Source organism: Megachile rotundata, chromosome 7 (assembly GCF_050947335.1).
Source record: "Megachile rotundata isolate GNS110a chromosome 7, iyMegRotu1, whole genome shotgun sequence".
Lineage (NCBI taxonomy): Eukaryota > Metazoa > Arthropoda > Insecta > Hymenoptera > Megachilidae > Megachile > Megachile rotundata.
In genome coordinates, this window is record NC_134989.1 from 8,083,417 (window position 1) to 8,106,121 (window position 22,705).

The following is a 22,705-nucleotide window of genomic DNA, read 5'->3' on the forward strand; positions in this document are numbered from 1 at the left end:
GTTTACAGCTAGCGTACATAAAAAGGAGAAATAAATAAATGAATAAACTACATTTTTACTTAATTATCTTCAAATCTTGGTGGTGCGATGGCGCTCATTTGTCTGGATAGTAGTCGCATCTGAAAAATAAAAGCAATTCAATTAATAGCAATTTCATTTTTATTTAGCACCGCGATTAATGGATAAAAAAATAGAAAGGCAATACTTTATTAACTTAGTAAATTCATTAAATTTTAAATAAGGTAAATAATAGTGTAATAATTTGTGTAATTCTACTCTTTCTTCTCAAATAAAACACCCTGTATAAACCTGCAGTATTACATTTCACCATAGTTTTCTATAACTGTTTAAATTCAAAGAGATTTTCGTTTTAATATAACCGTGAAGTAGAAAATAACCATGAAGTAGTAAAATAATTAAATTTAGTAAAAGAATTATACTCACAGCTAGATGAGGATCTGAACGTCCAAAACGCAACCGCAATGAAGGTGATCGCTGAGATTTACGAATCATTAAATGTTCGAATGGAGCTTCATTATATCCAGGATTTTCTAAACCAGCGCGTTGTAGTAAAAGTCTATAAAGTTCGTGAATATTTTCCGCTGGTGTTTTATCTGATATTTCATCTGTAATATCAAGTATTCGTTAATAATATAATAACTCAAATATACATCGTTACGAACACGAAGAGATTTAAAATCTTTTACAAATTTTGGAAGAAGAATATTCAGAATCTATGATCTTTAAGAGTTTTTAATTTTTAAATTTAATAGAATTGCAAATTTGTAAATTTGTAAATTGCAAATTTGTAAATTTGTAAACTTGTAAACTTGTAAATTTGTGAATTTGTAAATACATCCACAAGTTTTATAATTTTTATATTTAATTTATTTTAAAATATCTTCTCAAAATGTAACTTTTTATTTACCTCCATAGTCCATATAACTTTCGACGCCAAAAACGAAACCAATCATGGCGAAGATGAAGATTGCTTTCATACAGGATGCAGATAACATCTTGTTATAATTATCTAAGAACAAAATAGTCAATTTTTATATTTATAGCACAATATATTTTATTTATACTTGCATAGTAAAATTAATATCTTAAGATACTAATAGAAATAATTATAAGCTTAATATTATACTACACTGATAAACTTGTAGTTATTACAATGTAATTAAACTATTTTACAAATCTGTAAAGACATACTGATTTTTCAAGAAATAAAGTACATAGTATGTACACTTACACACATACGATGATAAAACTGTATTTCTTCCATATAATTGTATTTCATTATTATCCTTATCTATAACTACTACTTTCTTTTTTCATTACAAAATATTACTTTCATTACTCAGACGTTGAATTAAAAAAATGTTTAAACATACTTTAAATAAACATCTACTATTGTTCTCTTGAATTGCTATATTCATAAAGCAACGTGTTTGACAAAATATACTTGAAAACAAACTAAACCATCCAAATATATTTGTTAAGAAAGTTATTTCAAAGACGAAAACATTTTACATTTGTAAAAATCATATCAAACACGAAACTATTTACATTTATAAGAATCATATCAAACACGAAACTATTTACATTTATAAAAATCATATCAAACACGAAACTATTTACATTTATAAAAATCATATCAAACACGAAATTATTTACATTTATAAAAATCATATTAAAGACAAAACCTTTTATTTTCATTAAAGTTATTTCAAAGAGGAAAACGTTTTATTCTTCTCAAAAGCAATTTCCTAAATAAACACACATTTGCATAGAACTACAGTGAGAACTGAGAAGTGAGAAGTCTATCACAAAATTTAAACTCCATTTGAACTATCAACTGCAGTATAATTTTAAAAACAAGGACAGCCCACATACATCATTACATATCAAACTAAAATAAAAATAACTTAAAATACAGAAAAAAAATAAAACTACTACAAATCTGTAAAGTTGTAAGGAAAATGTAATAGTCTACGAACTCACCGATCAAATCGAAAATAGACGAAGAAGAATCTCAATGAATCGTTGAACTTGCTTATTGGAAATCGCGATCGTAGAAATCTAGCGAATTGCACGATACGATAGTGTCGATGAGAAATGAGACAGTATCGAGGGTGTCTTCATATATATAGGGGATGCGGCGGATTTTACGGGGTAGGAGAGTGTGGGCGCAGACATAGGTGACCGCTCGAAAGCAACTACATGATCTTTTCGAGCGCAAGCGTCTCCATTTTTCATCTCTATCTCATTTTCTAACATATATGTGCCTTATAAAGAAATTTCAGGTTTGTTGCAATTCTATGATTCAGCGATTCTATTTTCTAATGCCATATATTATTATGTATAGACGTGTGGTGAGTACACATATAGTAAGGTGTAAATAAGATTTTTATATGGGTAAGATTCCTTAGATTGTTTTAATGTTTTGTAGTAGATATTAGGCAAGTTTTTGGAAGTTAGTTAAGGATTTGGAAATTTGAGAAAGTGAGAATTTTGGGAATTTGGAGATTTGGGGATTTGAAAATTTAGGGATTTGGAAATTTCAGAATTTAGGGGTTTGACAATTTTGGAAATTTGGAGATTTGGGAATTTGGGGATTTGGAGATTAGGGGATTAGGGGATTAGGGGATTTGAGAATTTGAGAGTTTGAGATTTTGAGAATTTGGGGATTTGGAGAATTTGGGGATTTGGAGAATTTGGGGATTTGGAGAATTTGGGGATTTGGAGAATTTGGGGATTTGGAGAATTTGGGGATTTGGAGAATTTGGGGATTTGAAGAATTTGAAGATTTGGAGATTTGGAAATTTGGAAATTTGGAGATTTAGGAATTTGGAAATTTGGGAATTTAGGAATTTGGGAATTTGGAAATTTGGGAATTTGAGGATTTGGGGATTTGGGAATTTGGAAATTTGAGAATTTAGGGGTTTGAGAATTTTGGGGATTTGGGGATTTAGGGATTTGGGGATTTAGGGATTTGGGGATTTAGGGATTTGGGGATTTAGGGATTTGAGGATTTAGGGATTTGGAGATTAGGGGATTTGAGAATTTGAGGGTTTGAGATTTTGAGATTTTGAGATTTTGAGATTTTGGAAATTTGAGAATTTAGGGGTTTGAGAATTTTGGAAATTTAGGGATTTGAGAATTTGAGAATTTTGGGATTTGGGGATTTGAGAAATTAGGAATTTGAAATTTTGAGAAGTTAAACATTTGGGTATCTGGAAACTTGTGAATCAGTAAATTTGAAGATGTGTGAGTGTGTGGTTCTTGAAACCTTGAAGTCCTGTATTTCGAAAAGATTAGAATATAAAACATTTGTAAACTTAAAAACCTAGGAACTTGTAAGTTAGTGAATATTTATAAACTTGAAAACTTGAGAATTTGTAAACTTACTAATCTGGAAGCTTGAAAATTTATCAACTTGTAAGCTTACAATTTTGAAAACTTAGAACATTAAAAAAGTTAAAAGACATCCACGTCATGTTTGTATTTTTCGTTTAAATAAAATATGATACAAACAGAGTTTGTTTTTTTTATCTTTGTACAGCGGTATCTTTATTACTTCTTTTGTAGTATTCAAATTGACCCAGGTTTGATGAATAAGAGATAAATCTTAGATGCGATTCACAGTAGGAGTTCAATCATCTTTCAATCGCAGGCAATGAATAACCTTAAGAAAGAACATTTGATTAGCCTTGATTAAGATACGAAACATACTGTTCTGTGTATTGTAGATAGTGGAATAATATTTTTCTCGTTTTGTCTTGTGAACCATTAGGATGACAATTCGTGTTTTTACTTTGAAAGAAAAACGGATACAAATTTTTTGTATATTTTAGTTTTTTTATTTTTGAAGAGGAGGATTGTAATTTTCTTTGTGACGAGTTATGATTTTAAAATAAGTTTATTTATTGTTCGAATGTTATTACAAAGCAAATTCGTTGATTAATATTGTTTTGAATGTATAAAATTGAGAAATTGAGAAATTGTGAAGTTGTAAAGTTGTAAAGTTGTAATATTGTAATGTTGTAAAATTGTAAAACTTTTAAACTTATACAACTGTAAGATGGTAAAATTGTAAAATTGTAAAACTGTAAAACTGTAAAACTCTAAAATTATAAAATTATAAGATGGTAAAATTGTAAAATTATAAAGGTGTGAAATTGTAAAACTGTAAAACTGTGAAATTATAAAATTATGAAATTGTAAGATGGTAAAATAGTAAAATTGTAAAATTGCAAAATTGCAAAATAGTAAAACACTAAAACAGTAAATTAGCAAAATAATAAAATATTACAATAACAAAACAATAAAATAGCAAAACAGCAAAATAAAAACCTAATGAAATGCTAAAAATGGTATAATAATCTACTAAAATAGTAAATGATAAAATAATAAAAATTAAATAATAAAACAATAATAAACTACCCCTATAAAAATAGTAACTTTTATAAAATTAAAAAAAAATGAGAATGCAGTAGATCTTCAATTTAAACAATTACAATCATAAATCAGTTTTAAGCTCAATTTCATCCAAAAAGTACTAATGGCAGAATAATCTTCCCTTAGCAGAAAAAAAATCGATAGTTGAACATACATAAGAAGTACAAGAACGTATAAAATTACATCCCGTCATTAACGTTAATGTCCACTCGAGAAACTCCGTTGTTAAAGTCTCAATAAACATATTTACTCACAATAAGAGCCAAGTTAATTGACTACATGCAATGCTAGAATCTACCCCTATGTTGAAAGAGCTAAATATATCGTTTAACACGTCCAACATTCAATCAACACATGATGTAATCTACAAAATTAGTTCTATTTGTATCTTTAAATATTTATGAAACTAACAAATTAAGAAAATCTTCACTATTTCTGTGACATTTTTCTGTATGTATATGTATATAAAAACACTAAATAAACTAAATAAATTAGAATCCAACAAAGAAGAAATTTGCAAAAACACCAGTAAATAATGACGCTCTTAGTGAAAAAATCAATTAACAAGAATAAACGATAAAATCCTAATATTAGAAATAAAATACTTAATAATTTTGTTATTAAATAATTAATTAAATTTAAAAATATTTTGTACTTTTCATTTTATTATAAGTTACTCTTCTAATACATTTCTGTCACAGCTTATTCGAAATTACTTTTAAAGCAATATTTCACAGTATGCCAATCTCATAATTCGATTTCTATTAGTTCACGGCAATATTTACATTTGATATTTCACATCTGTTTCAAGAATTTATAAATCGATATTTCCTATCAAGCAAATATTTCGCTAGTGATCGATACTTATTAGAATTTAATCTTGATTACGATAACGTATCATAACCCTTTCAAACTTGTATTCGTTCTTAATTAATCAGAATTATGGTACATGTGTACTGTCTTTTTTCCTTAAACTTATTGTTATAAAAAATCACTCATTGTATAGTAACTTGTTACTTATTGTTACATGAAACTTTGATGACCTTGACCTTCACACATCAAGGTTACTCGATCATCTTAAAAAGGTTTGAGCCACTATGCAAAATGAGTTCTATAAAAATAAGTTCTTCACATTAAATACATACTATAACAAAAAATAATAAAATAAAAATTTTAATAGTATATTTTCTAACAAAAGATATCTGCATATTCTAAACAGTTTTAAAAATTACTATTTTGAAATAGAAGAATTATTTACTAATTTAATGACTGTCTACAAAGTATATTTGTTGTCAAAAGACACTCAAAGCTTTACCTTAATATAAAAATATTTAACATTAATATTACATATTAAAATATTAACACATAGGTTTGATCAAATTTTTATTTATTTACAATTTTATTTGAAAATGAGTTGGTTTTCCGAATGTTTTACAAGCAGAGTTCGAAATCTGATAGTTCATTTTGTATACAGACGTGTTCAGGTGGAACATAAATTATGCGTATGCAATTCGTGAAGCCTATTCCTTGACGCCATCCACTTACGATTATAATCGCGTCACCAACTTTAATATACTTTTTTCTTCGGAGAAAATTGACGCCGCTTTCGATCCGAGTTTCCATGTCTTTACTCCAGTCACATAATGGCGGATCTACATTAACAATCATATAAATATATTATGTAAAATTTACTGATATCTGAATTATTGAAGATATTGAATATTGTACAGATATGTACATACATGTGCACACATATGTGAAAGTTAATATTCTTGAATACAGTTGAATAAAATATTTTTATTAACCTTACGAGCATAGGGGAATGCATTTGTCTTAAAATAAATTACTAGTACTTACTGTTTGAGATAAATTACTATCTAAGATTCGTAAAGAATCTTAGATTCATTTCTACACACAAAATATTTATTATAAATGTCTTATTTATGGGCAATTTTTAATTTTTACATAAATTAAAAGTAATTACAAAGGTGAAGTACTATCTTCATATCTAACTTTGAATAATCCTTTAAAGATTACTCTTTAAGGATAATAATTTTTGAGGATATTTTTCTAGGATTTAAATTTTCTTATAATTTATGATTAACTCTTCTAGGATTCATCATTAGCACAAACCATGAATTACTCACATAACCCAAGAACATTTGTCTATCGAAAAATTGTGACTGTCAAATAAAAAGAAGATATATTTACTAATATAATGAAGTGGATAAAGTCCATGATAAAGTTGCAACGATCTAGCAACAATTCCATAACGAGTAATAGCAACGATAGGACATCTAGGTCGATATAGTGACAACATAGTGGCAGTACGACCGCTTGTTGTTGTTACAATAATTGCAGCTGCGTTAGACTTTGAACATGTTTCGATTGCACCCACGATGATCGCTTGCGAAGGATCCAAAGGTATAGCTATCTATTTTCAAACAAAAAAAACATATTCAAGTAAAATAAATCATTCATTAATTAATTCATAAGTTTATAAAATATACAGGGTGTAATGCTACTCACGATTTTTCTCCCACTTGTAGCCACCTTACGAAAAGATGTTCAGAACAATATTTGCAGAGTATGAAATGCAGAATAGATATTAGAAAACAGATATTTGAAAACAGTTTGTTCTCTTGACAAAGTCAAGGTCACCTTGGGTTTTTTAAATAGGAACACATTTTTTTATTCGTAGCTTTAGAGGACATCGAGACGAATTCAAAACACATATTACATGGTATTTTTATTAACATATTACTCGATTTACAGAAGTGGAAATGTGAAGTAAACGACCGGAATATTACGTGATGGAAGGCGGCATACATTTTGAACATGTAATTAAATAAAGTGTATTTTTCGTACATTCTAGTCGTGTGTTTACATTCAGTAATCTCTTCGGAATCAAATAATGGTTACACTACCAAAGTTAAAAGCTAAGTACTTCACATTTCCACTTCTGTAAATCGAGTAATATGTTAATAAAAATATCATGTAATATGTGTTTTGAATTCGTCTCGATGTCCTCTAAAGCTACGAATAAAAAATGTTCCTATTTAAAAAACACAAGGTAACCTTGACTTTGCCAAGAGAACAAACCGTTTTCAAAATTTGCTTTACTAATATCTATTGTCCACTTCATACCCTGCAAATATTGTTCTAAACTTTTTCCGTAAGGTGGCTGCAAGTGGGAGAAAAATCGTGAGTAGCGTTACAGGTAACACCTTGCATATATTTTAAATATAAACACCTTATGACTGAGGTCGTTAAAGATTTCCCTTTGCCATCTAGCGCTTTCAGCTTCTCTACATATTACGTCGATATTTTTCAATAATTCGCTAGTTTGTTTGCAATTCAAAGTACCCGTCTTAAGAAAAATTCCGTCAGTGCCAGTTAACACCGCGTTTGCTATTAAATTCATGTCGATTCTTGGTTGTCCGCAGTTAGGCACGTGAAAAGCTAACATAACTGGTTTTCCTACCTGAAATCAAAACATCAAAATTTAATACTTACGAAATAAAAATATTAACTTATTATAAACACTCACATTCATACACTTCCCAATGACAACTTTTTCAACAAGAAACATCTTTTCAGGACCCACGTCAATTTCTACGCTTTTTCTATCGAGAAGAATAGCGTCGGCAGCGCCCAAAATTTCGTCAAAATTTTCCAAACCTTGTTGCGAAGAAATTTTCGCCATCACGCAAACTTTATTAGCGCCTTCAAGCAAAATAAATTAGCACGGTACTTTTTTATTACAGCTCTAATACCAGTAATGCAAATATACCTATCTGTTTTAAGCGACTTTTAATCCCGTTAATAAGTCTCTTATTACGCACGTGATTCGCTATAAGAATGTCACATTCTAAGTCGGCTGCTAGTCTAATGTGTTCGTTATCCGTTTCAGAAATTTGAGGCAGTGGAATGATACTGTCCATTAATTGTACAAGTTTTTCGTCTTTTATAATACCTCCTTTTATGACTTTGCAAACTAGAGATGTTTCACCTATATTAAACACATATCAATTTTTATAAATGTCTACATTTATGTAACATCATTTTTGTAAGAAAGTTAATATTCTTCAATATAGCTGAATAAAATGTTAAATAAAATAAAATTCAGAATAATTGCCTTTCTTTTCTTGAGTATTACATTTGTACTGTTTTCAGTTTCATCAAAATTAATAAATGTATTAAGCTGCATTGATATTGTTAGTTTATATATCTATTTGTATTTCGGATTTGAAATGTTATTTATTGATGATTATGATAATTTTGTACATATATTACGTACACACATATAACGTATGCATAACATTATACAGGAAATTTTTATTAATTTTGAATGAAGAATATGTTTTTGTTTATGCAGAATATTTTTCATCTTTAAAAATAAAGATATTCTTTCTTTTATAATTTTTATTATTTTTCTTTGTATAATTAGATAAGTGTGTATTGCTAATTATAAGAATGAAGTATACTAACGAACACATCTGACTTGCAGTATAGCAGCACCACGATCGATCAGTATTTTATCTCCGGGACGACATACTCGTGGTAAATTAGGATAGGAAATCCAAAAGCAACAAGCAGATCCTGCTCGTTTTGCAAGATCATTCGTTACCAGTCTAACTATACCACCTTCTTTTAATTGTGCATATCCCTGTAAGAACAGTATACGTTATTTAAAACAATATATAGTATTTGAATTTTTCAGATGCAAGATTCCCTAATTCTTTAATTTTCAAAGGACCAATTTTTCAAGTTTTCCAATTTTCAAATTCCCAGGTTTTCAAATTTGCAACTTCTCAAAGTTTCTAGTTTTTCAAATTTCCAAATCCTCAAGTTTTCACATTCTCAAATTCCTAACTTTTCAAATTTTCAAAGGACCAATTTTTCAAATTTTCCAATTCCCAAGATCTCAAATTTTCAAACTCCCAGGTTTTCAAATTTGCAAATTCTCAAAGTTTCCAATTTTTCAAATTTCCAAATTCTCAAGTTTTCAAATTCTCAAATTCCTAACTTTTCAAATTTTCAAAGGACCAATTTTTCAAGTTTTCCAATTTTCCAATTCCCAAGATCTCAAATTTTCAAATTCCCAGGTTTTCAAATTTGCAAATTCTCAGTTTCCATTTTTTCAAATTTCCAAATCCTCAAGTTTTCAAATTCTCAAATTCCTAACTTTCCAAATTCCCAAATTCTCATATTTTCAAATCTCAGTTTCCCAAATTCTCATATTTTCAAATCCCAGTTTCCCAAATTCTCATATTTTCAAATCCGAATTTCTCAAATTCTCCAAGTTCACAAATTCTTAAATTTTCCAAATTTCCAAATTGTCTAACAAATCTCTACAAGCGGAAATTCGAAGTACTTCCTTTGTTATTGATCTTGAGTGGTCCTATAGGTCATCAAATAATCATGGTTAAACTCATCTTGATACACACTCCCATATAATATAAAAAATACATATAGCATTCCATTTAAAAATATTGATCTTCAAATTATGTTGATCTTCAAAATTTCTTAAACACCGCCCATAAGGAAATATATCAATGTACAATGATCAAGTACATCATCGTCTTCCTTGAAGTCATATAATCTTGCAGAAGCAAAGATCGCTAAGCAAAGATTTTTTTATAACGCATAATTCAACAGTTTTGAATAACCTAACTTGAATGTTAGGTCATCCTGTATAATATATACCTTGTCGAACCAGAACGAATTCAACAAACAATATAATCTTTATTATTAAAACGAAACTTAATTATGAAAAACTAAATTCTCATACTCTATTCAGAGGATCACCGTTGAATATTCCCGTCCGTATTTCGGGACCTCTCAAATTCATCGCGACTCCTAAAGGATAAATATCGCTGGTGTATTCATACATTCTATTTCCAGCTTCTCTAATAGACTGCACCGTGATTGCATGCCATTTTTCTTGTTCATGGGACATGTTCAAGCGGACTATGTTTGCTCCAGCCATCATCATTTCAACGATAGCTTCGGGATGAGAATTCGCATTACCTATATCAAACATGTAAGATCTGACAGCACAAACTTGTTCTTAATTGAATTCTTGTGCGACAAGTATAGCTATTAAATAATTTTTTATATAAGTGATGTAATATCTGCATGTGAAATTAAAATTTTGAGAATGCATTTAATAATTAAATTTAATATTGAAGAACCATTCGGACATTTCTTTAAATATTCGAGTTTTAAATTTTTGTTCATTTGAAATCGATTTATATGAGATTTTTATTTTTTATGTTTTTTTTTAAATCTCATAAAATGTTTCATAAAGAGACATGTTCTTACCCAGTGTAACCATAAGTTTAGTGAGTCTTGCTACTTTAGGACAGCAAGTTATATCAAGATTTATATTGTGCTCAAGACGTGTAGTTTGATAGGCAGCACTTAATTGGTTATCCATTAAACAGTGGTCTTCTAAATGTACCATCTATGTATCAAAATGAACGTTAATAAATATAAAAATAATATGTGAATATAAGGGAAGAATTATTACTTTAGTATAATCACTTATCAGTAATTTTTTTATTTACTATAAAACAAATTATTTTGTACATAAAAATACCAATATAAGTACATATATTAATATTCATCAAATAATAATAATAAATATTTGAAAAGTAATTACTTAGAAAAAGAACACCTTGTTATAATAATCAACTAGACTTCTTCAACTTTTTATTATTTAAATACTTACTATTCTGAAGTTTGCTTACTTGCTATAATAATGACATCATTCAAAAACCACAAAAAAGGACTTTGAAAAATATAAACAAAAACCATTTTTCTTATATTAATATTTTAAAAATTGTAAATTTTTAATTATGTCATTGTTACAGTAAATTAATAATATCATAACTTGAATGCATTAGTTTATATCTAATAATAACTATAAAAAATACCCATGGTGGTTGATGACATGGTTTCACAACTTTCGTTGCTGACGAATTTGCATTAGAACATATCATGGTATATATTACGTATAGTACAAAACACTTGGTAATTTTTGGGGACTAATTGTACATGTACACAAATTTCAGTAATTATAATCAAAAGTTAAGTAATCCATTTTGCTATTGGTTTGGTGAGGTTATTTGACACTTAATACTACATTTTGTGGTTATAAAAAAAATTTGAATATTGACAATAAACATACAGTCAAACCTCAGTAACTCGAATCATAATAAAAGAGCTAACATCTTTCAGTTGTAAAGATTTCAGCTTATTACAGTTTACAAGTAAGAGAAGATTAATAAACGATCTCTATTTTATAAACTTTGAATAGGAATTAATATTTTTCTGAGAAAACATATTTTTAGAATATGTATCATGAAACGTGCAGAGTTTTTTTAAATATACAACAAAGTATAATTATTTAGACATAAATTTAGGCTAAACTCAAATTACTAATGTCAAATTACCTATTTAAATGTAGGAAGTCATGGATTAAAAATTGAAGGGTAATAATAAGCATTCTAGAATAAAATAAACTTTTTTATTCATCTTTCCTACAGAAATTAGGAATCAAGCATAGCATGTTTTTTCTAGTAAACAATATCTCTGATTTCAATAATTTATTGGTTCAAATAATCATTTTGTTCTTCAATAGAGGTATGTATATGTACGTGTAAGTGTGTATGTGTGCGTGTGTGTGTTTGTTCATTTGTATCTATATTCGTATACCTTAAAATACATATGTGCACTTCTGCATTCATGTATGTAGGTACTTTGTTACAGCAATAATACTGCAGCTACCGGCATTTTCAGATTGTTACCCGTTTAACAAGTTTACTAAATTCACCATACAGTATAAGTTATATACATACTGAATTTTCAAAAGCTAAAGTTACTGAACCATTTTGCTCTTTATAGCCCAGCCAGTGCATGTTTAATCAACGGTCCTAGAAACAAAAAGTAAATGTGAAAATACATATTAAAAAATAAAATATATAAACTTGTAATATACATAAAGTGATTTAATGTTATACACCTAAGGACATGTTAAGTACTGAACTATGTGACAAACATGCAAATTTCTAGCATTAAAACCAAAATTACTCTTATATTGTTTTCAATATTTTACACAATAAAACTGCTTCCCATCTAGTAATCACCTTTATTTATTTCACAAAAAGCGTAAAACTTTTATATACACGTAACATACATCTCACTCTAGTAAGATTATAACCTAATCCGAGTTTAACTATAGTTGTTTTTAACAATATAATTAAATTGGAACAAATACATGTTAAAACACATGTTAAGGCTTTGAAAAATACTGAAAAAGCAAACTGCAAATACACATAACCGCTTTCATTAAATCATAAAGCAAATAAATATTAATCACAGTTAAGCATGCAAATTGTATTAGCTATGCAGACCATGCAAAACAAACCGATAAACAAATGTTAATGTGTTGTTTCGATCACATGATATATTCATACGAATCTGTTTCACTACGAACAGTACATGCATCATCATCTGGAGGAACTTCTATATCTACGTACACAACACGAAGTGTATTTGTAAATCCTGAGCCTTGTCGCCATCCAGTGACAACTACAACTGAATCTCCGGTTTTAACGAAACCACGACTTTTGCCGAAGTTCAAACCAGTCTGAACTCGGACATCAACATCCTTCACCCAATCAGCCAATGGCGCATCTGTACATAATTGAAGAAATTATAATTTCAGAATTTATTTAAAAATGACGAGCAAATCAAGATTAATTTCTGATATCTGATAAACTTTAAATTAACTTGAATTTTAATGTTTTATTACCTTCGTAGTAGAGTGGGAGAATACCACGGTGCAAATGTGCTTGTCGTGCAACTTGGTGGAATCTAGTTACTGCAATAATTGGGCAACGGGGCCGATATTTTGCGATCAGATGTGCTGAACGACCAGTGGTTGTAATTACAATAATGGCACTTGCTAAACACTTCACAGATGCTTCAACAGCGGCAACTGCGACGGCATGTGTAGCATCAACTGGAGGCAGTGCTTTGTTCGCCAGATCATGGAAGATTTGAATTTGCCAAATGGCGGCTTCTGCTTCTTTGCAGATGTTGGCCATTGTACGCACACATTCCAATGGATACTCTCCTTTAGCAGTTTCACCTTAATACACCACAATAAATATCATATAGATGTCGATACTGACTACATATTTTTAAATATTATTCAATTTATTTCGTCACAAAGAATCAGAATATTTTAACGTACATTTACATATACGCAAAATATAAATTATACCGTACCTGATAACATGACACAGTCTGCACCATCAAGAATAGCATTAGCCACGTCTGATGTTTCAGCTCTGGTCGCGCGCGGTTTCTTCACCATAGATTCAAGCATCTGTGTAGCGCAAATGACTGGTTTTCCAACTTTGTTGCATCTGCTGATCATGCACTTTTGCGCCAAGAACACTTTCTCCGGTGGTATTTCAATACCAAGATCACCACGTGCTACCATGATACCATCGGAAGCTTCGATGATTTCATCAAGATTTGTCATGCCCTGTTGATTTTCAATTTTCGATATGATTTTAATGTTCTTGCCCTTCTCGCCAAGAATGGATCGAATTTCCGTTAAAGCCGCAGCGTTTCTGATGAATGAAGCAAAGATCATATCAACTTCTTGTTCAACACCGAACTGCAAGTCGGATTTATCTTTCTCAGAGACAGCTGGTAAATCGACTGGTACACCAGGCAGATTGACACCCTTACGAGAACCTAACATTCCACCGTTTTCTATGGTTGTCGTAATTACTTCGGGACCTGAAATATACCAAAGGTAATTATTATAAAATTCATGTCACTAAGGAATATAAATGTTATATATTTCAGATGATACGCACTGACTGCAGTAACGATGAGGGAAATCAAACCATCATCAACGAAGACACGGTTTCCAACCTTCAGTACTTTAGAGATATTGTCATAATCCACATAAACCAAATTGGCGTTTCCTTTTTCCGCATGAGCCTTATCAGTGGACAGTTTGAAGGTTTGGCCCTTCTGCAACTCAACTTCTGCAGAGCCACCCTAAACAAATTTAATTAACAAATATTTTAACTGAAGTTATGTGATTACAATGCTTACATCTACACGCATTTACTTGACAGAACTTAATTATTCAATATACAGATTTCATAACATACTTGACTGTGAAACAGATAATATGGTATTACATTAAACTAAAGTGGTTAAACAACGTGTAATCTTAAAAATGTTAATGCAGTGATGACTAAGTACTCGTCACCTCACGATCCCCACCATCGGGTACTGTCTTATCATTACTTAAGGAGATATTGAAGAAGCTATACGTGCAATGAACTGTCAGTGTTATAACATAGTGACAAGAACTGGTCTTACAATATGAGGAGTGGCACCAGATAAATGTTCCTCGTTCTCACTCTTCTCAAGTTACATGAATGCTTACACAAATATGACCACTTTAACAAATGATGGTAATATCTGTACTGTTGTATTACAAAAATCTACCGTAGTACAATCAACTGAATCCACATGACTTCTGCTCATCACCTTTTTAGCTGTATACAGCAAGTATGAGAACAGTTGTACAGTGGATACTCTTCTCAAGTTACATGAATGCTTACATAGATATGGCCATTTTAACAAGCGACGAGAGTATGTCTACTGTTGTATTACAAAAATGTTCTACCATAGTACAATCAACTGAATCCACATGACTTCTGCTCATCACCTTTTGAGCTGTATATAGCAAGTATGAGAACAGTTGTGCAGTGGTTACAAAAAGACTACCATAATATAACTAACAGAATTCACATTCTTTTCACTTGTCATCTCTTTAACATTATACAGTTGTAACATCTCTAACATTATACAGTTGTAATATCTCTAACATTATACAGTTGTAACATCTCTAACATTATACATGTGATAAAAGTTTCTGTACAGCTCAGTAGAGTAAAAATAAGGATTGTAAAGTGACTGACGAGCTATTTATTCATCACTGAGGGTGAATTAAAAATGAACTACATACTCCTTCCAAAAGTCCAGTACGAATCTCAGGACCTTTGGTATCAAGAGCAATCGCTACAGGAACATTGAGGCCATTACGAGCGGAGAGGTTCTTCTGCGCTTGTCGCACATTACTAATAGTTTCTGCATGGTACTCATGAGACCCATGGGAGAAATTCAATCGAGCAATGTTCATGCCAGTTTCGATCATTTTTTCAAGGGTTTCAACGGATCTTGAAGCCGGTCCAATTGTGCAAATGATCCCCGAAAGGCGGACAAAGGATGCTCGGCTTTCGATATCCAGGGCACACATGTGATCCAACTGGCTTTGAGCGTATAAAGCTTGGGTGTTCGGTTTTCCGGCCATCTGCAAAAATGTAGAAAGATTAAATTCTATCGAATTCTTGTAAACTATTTAAGTGCAAACAATTGCACAACTACCACTGCAAACGATTCAAATATCTAACGGCTTATCTTTAAAGCGTCCTGAGGCTTTGGTGTGATATTCAAGTAAAAAGTTGCTACTGCTCAAAAATAATTAAAAAAGGACTAAGAAAACGCGAGTTGATCTCATCTCTGTTTTAAGGTTCCTTTTACATCCATAGCTATATGTAAGCACATATAAAAATCAAACCCCAATTAGTTTATATTTTAATCTAGCAAAATTTTAAATGAAGAAATAAGAAAAGTAGTGAAAATATTCCATAAAATAAATTTACAAATAAAACAATATAAAAGTTATTGTATAAGTTGTTAATGTTATGTACTTATTAGTATGTTCCACAGATACCCCCACATTACTACTGTTACACTATATACAGATTTGAATAAAAATGCACTAAAAAAAAAGGTGCAATTAAAGCATACAGAAAGTATCATAAATAAATTGGGATTTTTAAAAATTGTTTAAAGGACGTTCAACAAAATTACATTATTATTATTTTAATTCATAATGGGAAAAATAATTATTATAGCACCATCTTGAAATAAACAATGTAATTTTTTTTATAAATTATTTGAAAATGTATATTTATTTTTCTTTGGCAAAATAGATATATTTTTTAGTGAATTAAAAGTATACTAATCATTTTATTTTTTAATGTAGTAAAGCTATACTAATAATCTTATTTTTTAATATAGAAAAATTGTACTAACTATTTTAAATATTAAATTAAATAATAAGGTAAAAAATCGTAGTTTTGCACAAGTACCTTGCAAATTATTATAATAAAAAATATAACAAATTTCATTGACATGTGTAAAATAAAATAACTCCTACAAAATTAATAAATATTCAATTTCATTATACTTTTCAACATTGAAAATTTGATATAGTTAAAATACTTTAATAGTAAAAGAACAATTTAGCACACGATGGCAAATGCATTAGTAACTCTTGAGTCAACTGAAAGAAAGAAATCAAGGACATGTGCAAAACGGATCTACAAACTCTTAACCGTACATTCGCTTGCGATTTTTTCCCGCATGCTGTTCGCAAACGTTCTGCGCAGTCTTGTTAATACATGCAACCCAAAAACGAAAACACACAAAGGCAATAGAGAAAAATAAAAATCACTCCAAAAACAGTTTTCTTCGTTGGCTACTAAGTATGCTGAAAATACCTTATCGTCGACGGTAACCCAAACCATTTTGGCAGGCTGCGCAAATAAATTAGAGACAGAAATTAGTGACAATACAGTTTCGATGAGACCACGGCTTTGTCTGGCTGCATTTGTTGGTGCGCAAGGTATAAATTGCTTATTGGACAAGCAACGGAAGTTTTGCGACAAACGAAAGTAGAGAGGGAAATTGAAGATATCCACAGGACGCATTAGACGATGACGGTACCAGTGCACACAGCAGATATACCCAAATTCGAATCGCGCCATTTTATTTCGAAAATAATTTCTAGTACCGATCTTCTCTTACACATAACATCAAGTATTAATCTGAGCCAATCAAGAACAATTTACATTAATGCTAATATAACTGCTAATAAACAAGTAAATAAATATCAAGTTAGTAATATGTATTTTACTACTGCAAGAACTTTTGAAAGAAGAAGTTAGTTGTTCAAGATAAATGTACAATAATAGTTTAATTGTGTAAATAAATATAGATACTTTAATATTAAACATTTTATTGTGAACATTCAACTGAATATTATAAAAATTGAATTTTTCCAACACATCTGACTATATAATTATTTATATTTGCACTATATAATTATTTATATAATTATAGTAACATAGCTATGTAAGAAATTTCACATGAAAAATAAAACCTGATTTAAAACAATTAATTCATAATTAAAGTGTTATATTATATTCAAAATAATAGTCATTTTGTTACATAAATATTTAAGGAAAAATAACTAAATATTTAAAAAGCTAATGTATTTAATTTTTAAATAAAATAATTTAACCCTAAAATATTCTTTTTGTGTTTTTTTTTCCATCAATGTCCTGTCATTTTTGAATAATTTAAAAAAAAAAATGTTAAAACGAATATCTTGAGAAAAATTGCATTCAAAGATAACATAATTGTATTTACAATGTTGACAAATTTATCACTTCAAGATAACAAGACATAACAGGGATTCAATAAATCAATATTATATAAATAAAAATCAGTAATTAATCAAGAATTAAATAATAATTAACCTGAAAAGTGTCATGTGAATCGATAACGAAAAGAAATATAGATTTGTCTAGCTTACCAAAACGTTTTTAATATAACATTTAATAATTTTTTTATAGGCGTATCAAAATAAAATAATTAATAAATTATTTTAATAACGAGCTTGAATATACCATAAACGTTAGTGAGTATAATAAATTATGTAATAGATATACTCTTTTAGGATAAAAAAAATCGTCTGTCTGCACTGATTTCCGCCATCGTCTAGAGATATGTGAACTTTGATTAAATTAATTATGTAATTTCCGGATGTGAGTACTAAAAATAGTATTATATATTTAGTAATAAATTATGTGTATTTTTTTGTTTTATTTCGATATTTAATTCTGGAAAGCATCCCGTGCTCGTTTACCAACTTTAGTATTAATTATGATTATATGACAATGGATGTCATAACATATTAATCAAAATTAGTGAAGTAATCTACATATGTGTTTTAAGATAATAAGCAGTGTCTTATAACTATGCTAGAAGAATCACTTTAGTGATAAGTATTTGTAATTTTTATATTATATTGTACATTGTATGTAAATGTATTAATAAAAACAATATTTCAAAATATTAATACTTACAAATTACTTTTGTGCTATTTTGCAACTGGAAAAACTTAATTTTATCTCTTCTCTTTCAAAGTAAACATTTGTTATGTTATAAAAATGTGGTACTCATAAATTATATAATGGATTAATCCATAATATGTAATTTATAGTTACAGTATTAATAAACGCGAGATTATCTTGATCGATAACGAGATAAGTGGATTACCAATATCCGCAGAAAAATTGTAATTGTCGCATTCCGTTTATAAAATATTCCGTAATCAAACTTGTTCGATTTATAATTACCTAATAATTTTTTTTCATTTATAATTACAAAATAAATACCCGTAAATATATTAGTAAAACGTGTGTAGAAAAATTATGATATTTCTTTAATTATTTATTACAACTTTCAAAAGACATATGCATAATAATTTAGGTTACGCGCGAGTTATGTGCGTTCAAATACGTCAAAATAATATATTTTATGATAGTGCGAACGCTGCAAGTTGTGTAAAACATTGTATCTCGCTACTAGACTTAAGCAAAATTAGCAATGCAAACAATGTAAAAGGTGAGCACCTGTTATTAATAGCATTTGAAATTGCTCGTAAAAAATCCGATATGTAAATCGTAAGTTTACTTTGAAATATAATTTTTTATTTTCAGTTAATTCTTATTAACAAATTAATTCTGATAGAAAATTTATTTAGAAAAGTTGTGCAGAAAATTTAAAGCGAATTCCGGAATTTTTACTGAAAGAAAATAGAATTTTCAAAAACACGTAAAGGAATGTGTATTTTGATAAACCTACGTGATATGTCCTTGAGGAAAAATGTGAGATATTATGGCAATAAAATAATGACGCAATAACAGAAATGATAAAAAAAATATGAATTGCATCAAAACTGAACTATGTATTCGATCGTAATTTTTGCTATGAAAATTTAAAAAATTGTTTAAACAAAATGTCGAAAAGTTAAACCGTATTTAATTATATTATTACACTTTTCTTTCGTTTTCCTCAATTTCCAAGTTGAATGGAATTTTTATACTTTTATCATTTAATTAAAGATGTGATAAATACGATGATCTATCGATAAGCCACGTGAAAAAAACGTGTTGATCAAAAAGATTGTCCAAGACACGTTTCCAAAGTGTAAACTTGAAACAGGAAGTACTAGAAAAATTAATTTACTAGATAATATATTTCGACATTGTATGACATTGTTGCCCTTGCGAAAAGATTTCAAAGTCATTGAAATAGGTTATGTAGTTACTCGTAAATGATATAACTACCTTGACTTTGAATTGCAAGATCAAGGTTATAACTTTCTCCTATTGCAATTGCATTCTATGAATTGCAAGAATAAAAAGTGTAGAGGAAACCATGAATCATGACTCAACCACTTCCTTGAAAAATTGTGTTAAAGTTTTATTAATTTTCAAACACTGATTTTATTCACATTTCAAGTTAGATATAATACAAGCTAAGATCAGTGTTATGTACTTATTTACTGCTAAACACAATATTTATCACTTTAGTTTTCAAACTGACTATGTGTATATTTCAATGTCAGATGCAATATAAATAGTTCCAGAGCTGTTACTTCTATATTTATTTGAGAGATTACTGTTACTGTATTTAAAATAAGACAAGGGACACAAATATGAGGAAATAAACAGCCTATTTAATAAACTTTAAATATATCCTCCAAAAGTTCTCTGACTGAAATCAGATGAAATATTGTGTATAAAAATTTGTGCATCATAGATTTCTGTACAATTTTTCTAGTGTCCATCTATAGAATTTTTGTCAAACAATATAATCATTTGACTTTATTAGACCAACTATTCTACGTAAGCCCATCAGCAGATAAACATGTACATAAATGATAACATTCTTCCCTATACGTCATTAGATACAAGGATAACCCACTGCCCCTTTGTCAGGTGAAGAGTTGCTCTATCAATTCTTAGTCATTGAACTGTTGACCCATTCAATGAAGTTCATGGCAATCCAGACCTTTTCTGGACATATCAGTTGACATATTTCATCAATAACACTCTATCTAAACTCTAACTATAAGGTATAAATATATTATAAATAAAATCAGATGAATATTTTAGCAATTGATGGTTCCTTTTGCATTTCTTATCCTTACAATAATTAGAATACAATGCAATAAAAAAATGTTGACTTTGATTTTTAGGTTCATGGTGAATTTTATGACTGCCATTTTGTTTTATTTCCAACCAAACTGAAAGTGTAAGATCCATCTCTAGCATATAGTTTTTTAATGCAAAACACTGATTATTTTAGTGCAGATTACATAATTGTCTTGTGTACTATACAATACATTATGTATATATTATACAAGACAATCATACAAATATAAAGCCAGATTCAAAAATCTTATTTACCCTCATATGAACTTTCAATTTGTTTTTGATACATGGTGTTAGAATGAAAATATCAAATTAATTATTCTGTATCAAACAAACCTATATTTAATGAAATTTGATATTAATCATGTTTGCAATAATAATTAAAATAATACATGGCAGCTGATTAAGTGTTATCAACAAAGCTCATTACAAAATTTGATTTGATTTGATGTAGCATGATCATGTATGAAATGTGATAACATTATCACACTTTACTAGCATGTTATGAACTGTACTCTATTCATGATACACTAAGATATTGCAACATTAATTAAGCATTCTTATGATATTTGAATGAAACGATCGACAGCATGAACTATTATACAATCATGATCATGTGTAGTTCAAAGTCATGCATATCTTATTCTTTTTCATTCGACTAAAAGAGATGTGACAATACAATCTATGATAATATTCATCACAGGGTTATACAATATAATTACATTATTTCAAATTTTAGATAAAAAGACAAGTAGATTCTTAATTTTGTACTTAATATTTTACTCATTCATTATATTGTCATAATATATTAAATATAATTAGTTTCTGTACATATAAATACAATTAAATTGAGTAAAAAGTTTCACAAAAAATTGTATCTTTGCTGACATATATTAAATAGTAATTAATATAAAATTATTGATATCAGACAACTATAAATGTGTACTTTAATAACTGCTGTACTTGTCATTACATAAAACATATGTTAAATATACAAATAAATCTCCTAAGTTCTTGATTGTAATTTTAACAAATAGTACAACATTTTCAGACATAAATATAACAAATTTTACTCATAAATATAAAAGAAGCTCATTATAATGACATAAATAATTAATTAAAAAAATAATTTCATACATTATAATACTGAACTTAAATTAAAACAATAAAAGCACATTGTAAAAATTTTGACATAAATTATAGACAATAGAATAAGAAAAACAAATTTTTTAATTGAGTTATATATCAATAAAAAGAATATACCATAAAAAGTAAAGAAGTCGTACAATAATGTCTGAAAGATTTAAAAACGGTTTTGATAAAGATGCCCAATTCTTAAGTGACTTTAAATTTTTCAAGGTTAATGCTATATTCAATCCACACCTTGTGTTTTATGTAAGTACCTCTATCCGAAAAAACTCATAATTATATATTATAATATTGTACGTATATATAACAGAGCCTACATGAAATAAATAAAAATTTTTAAGTACACGTAAATGCTAAGATATTGAAATATATTGGGTGTAACAAATATTAAAATTTCTTAAAACACATAACCTTTTAAGATTATCACTGCCTACAGCGGTATCGAAAATACAATTTTTTAATTGAAATATGTAATTTGTTATTACCTTTTTAAATTATTTAAACTGAAGTAAAATTTAAGAAAACAGAAATCAATGAACAACGCAGAAGTACACCAAGATCAACGTTCTCCCACTACGGCCTCTGAGAAACTGTTTTAAGGACACCAAAGGTCATTATTTTCTAGTACACTTTATCTA

General features: G+C 28.7%; 3 protein-coding genes across 6 annotated transcripts; all 3 read right to left on the minus strand.

Moving 5' to 3' along the window:
- Positions 1-59: 59 nt before the first annotated feature.
- On the minus strand, positions 60-1,016 carry LOC100880174 (short neuropeptide F). The gene is made up of 3 exons (XM_003699175.3): positions 929-1,016; positions 445-626; positions 60-119 (listed from the first exon to the last, which is right to left on the minus strand). The coding sequence occupies exons 1-3, from the start codon at positions 1,014-1,016 to the stop codon at positions 60-62; spliced, it is 330 nt and encodes a 109-aa protein (XP_003699223.1).
- Positions 1,012-11,792, minus strand: LOC100880060 (pyruvate kinase). Of its 3 annotated transcripts, none has more exons than XM_003699174.3 (10): positions 11,403-11,792; positions 10,789-10,930; positions 10,256-10,494; positions 8,953-9,130; positions 8,255-8,473; positions 8,012-8,187; positions 7,715-7,945; positions 6,673-6,895; positions 5,857-6,113; positions 1,012-1,030 (listed from the first exon to the last, which is right to left on the minus strand). In XM_003699174.3, the coding sequence occupies exons 1-9, from the start codon at positions 11,466-11,468 to the stop codon at positions 5,893-5,895; spliced, it is 1,695 nt and encodes a 564-aa protein (XP_003699222.2). In that variant the 5' UTR covers positions 11,469-11,792; the 3' UTR covers positions 1,012-1,030; positions 5,857-5,892. The 3 variants fall into 3 exon arrangements, with proteins under 3 accessions (XP_003699222.2, XP_012141373.1, XP_076389957.1); XM_076533842.1 differs by lacking the exon at positions 1,012-1,030 and adding an exon at positions 3,496-3,688; XM_012285983.2 differs by lacking the exon at positions 11,403-11,792 and having other exon boundaries at positions 1,014-1,030; positions 10,256-10,514; positions 10,789-10,903.
- Positions 11,793-11,981: 189 nt separating this feature from the next.
- Positions 11,982-22,702, minus strand: LOC100879398 (pyruvate kinase). 2 transcript variants are annotated; one of them, XM_003699168.3, is made up of 8 exons: positions 22,553-22,692; positions 17,133-17,168; positions 15,533-15,877; positions 14,364-14,550; positions 13,762-14,283; positions 13,283-13,621; positions 13,008-13,164; positions 11,982-12,401 (listed from the first exon to the last, which is right to left on the minus strand). In XM_003699168.3, the coding sequence occupies exons 2-8, from the start codon at positions 17,157-17,159 to the stop codon at positions 12,389-12,391; spliced, it is 1,590 nt and encodes a 529-aa protein (XP_003699216.1). In that variant the 5' UTR covers positions 17,160-17,168; positions 22,553-22,692; the 3' UTR covers positions 11,982-12,388. The 2 variants fall into 2 exon arrangements, with proteins under 2 accessions (XP_003699216.1, XP_012140818.1); XM_012285428.2 differs by lacking the exon at positions 17,133-17,168 and having other exon boundaries at positions 22,553-22,702.
- Between the last annotated feature and the right edge of the window lie 3 nt (positions 22,703-22,705).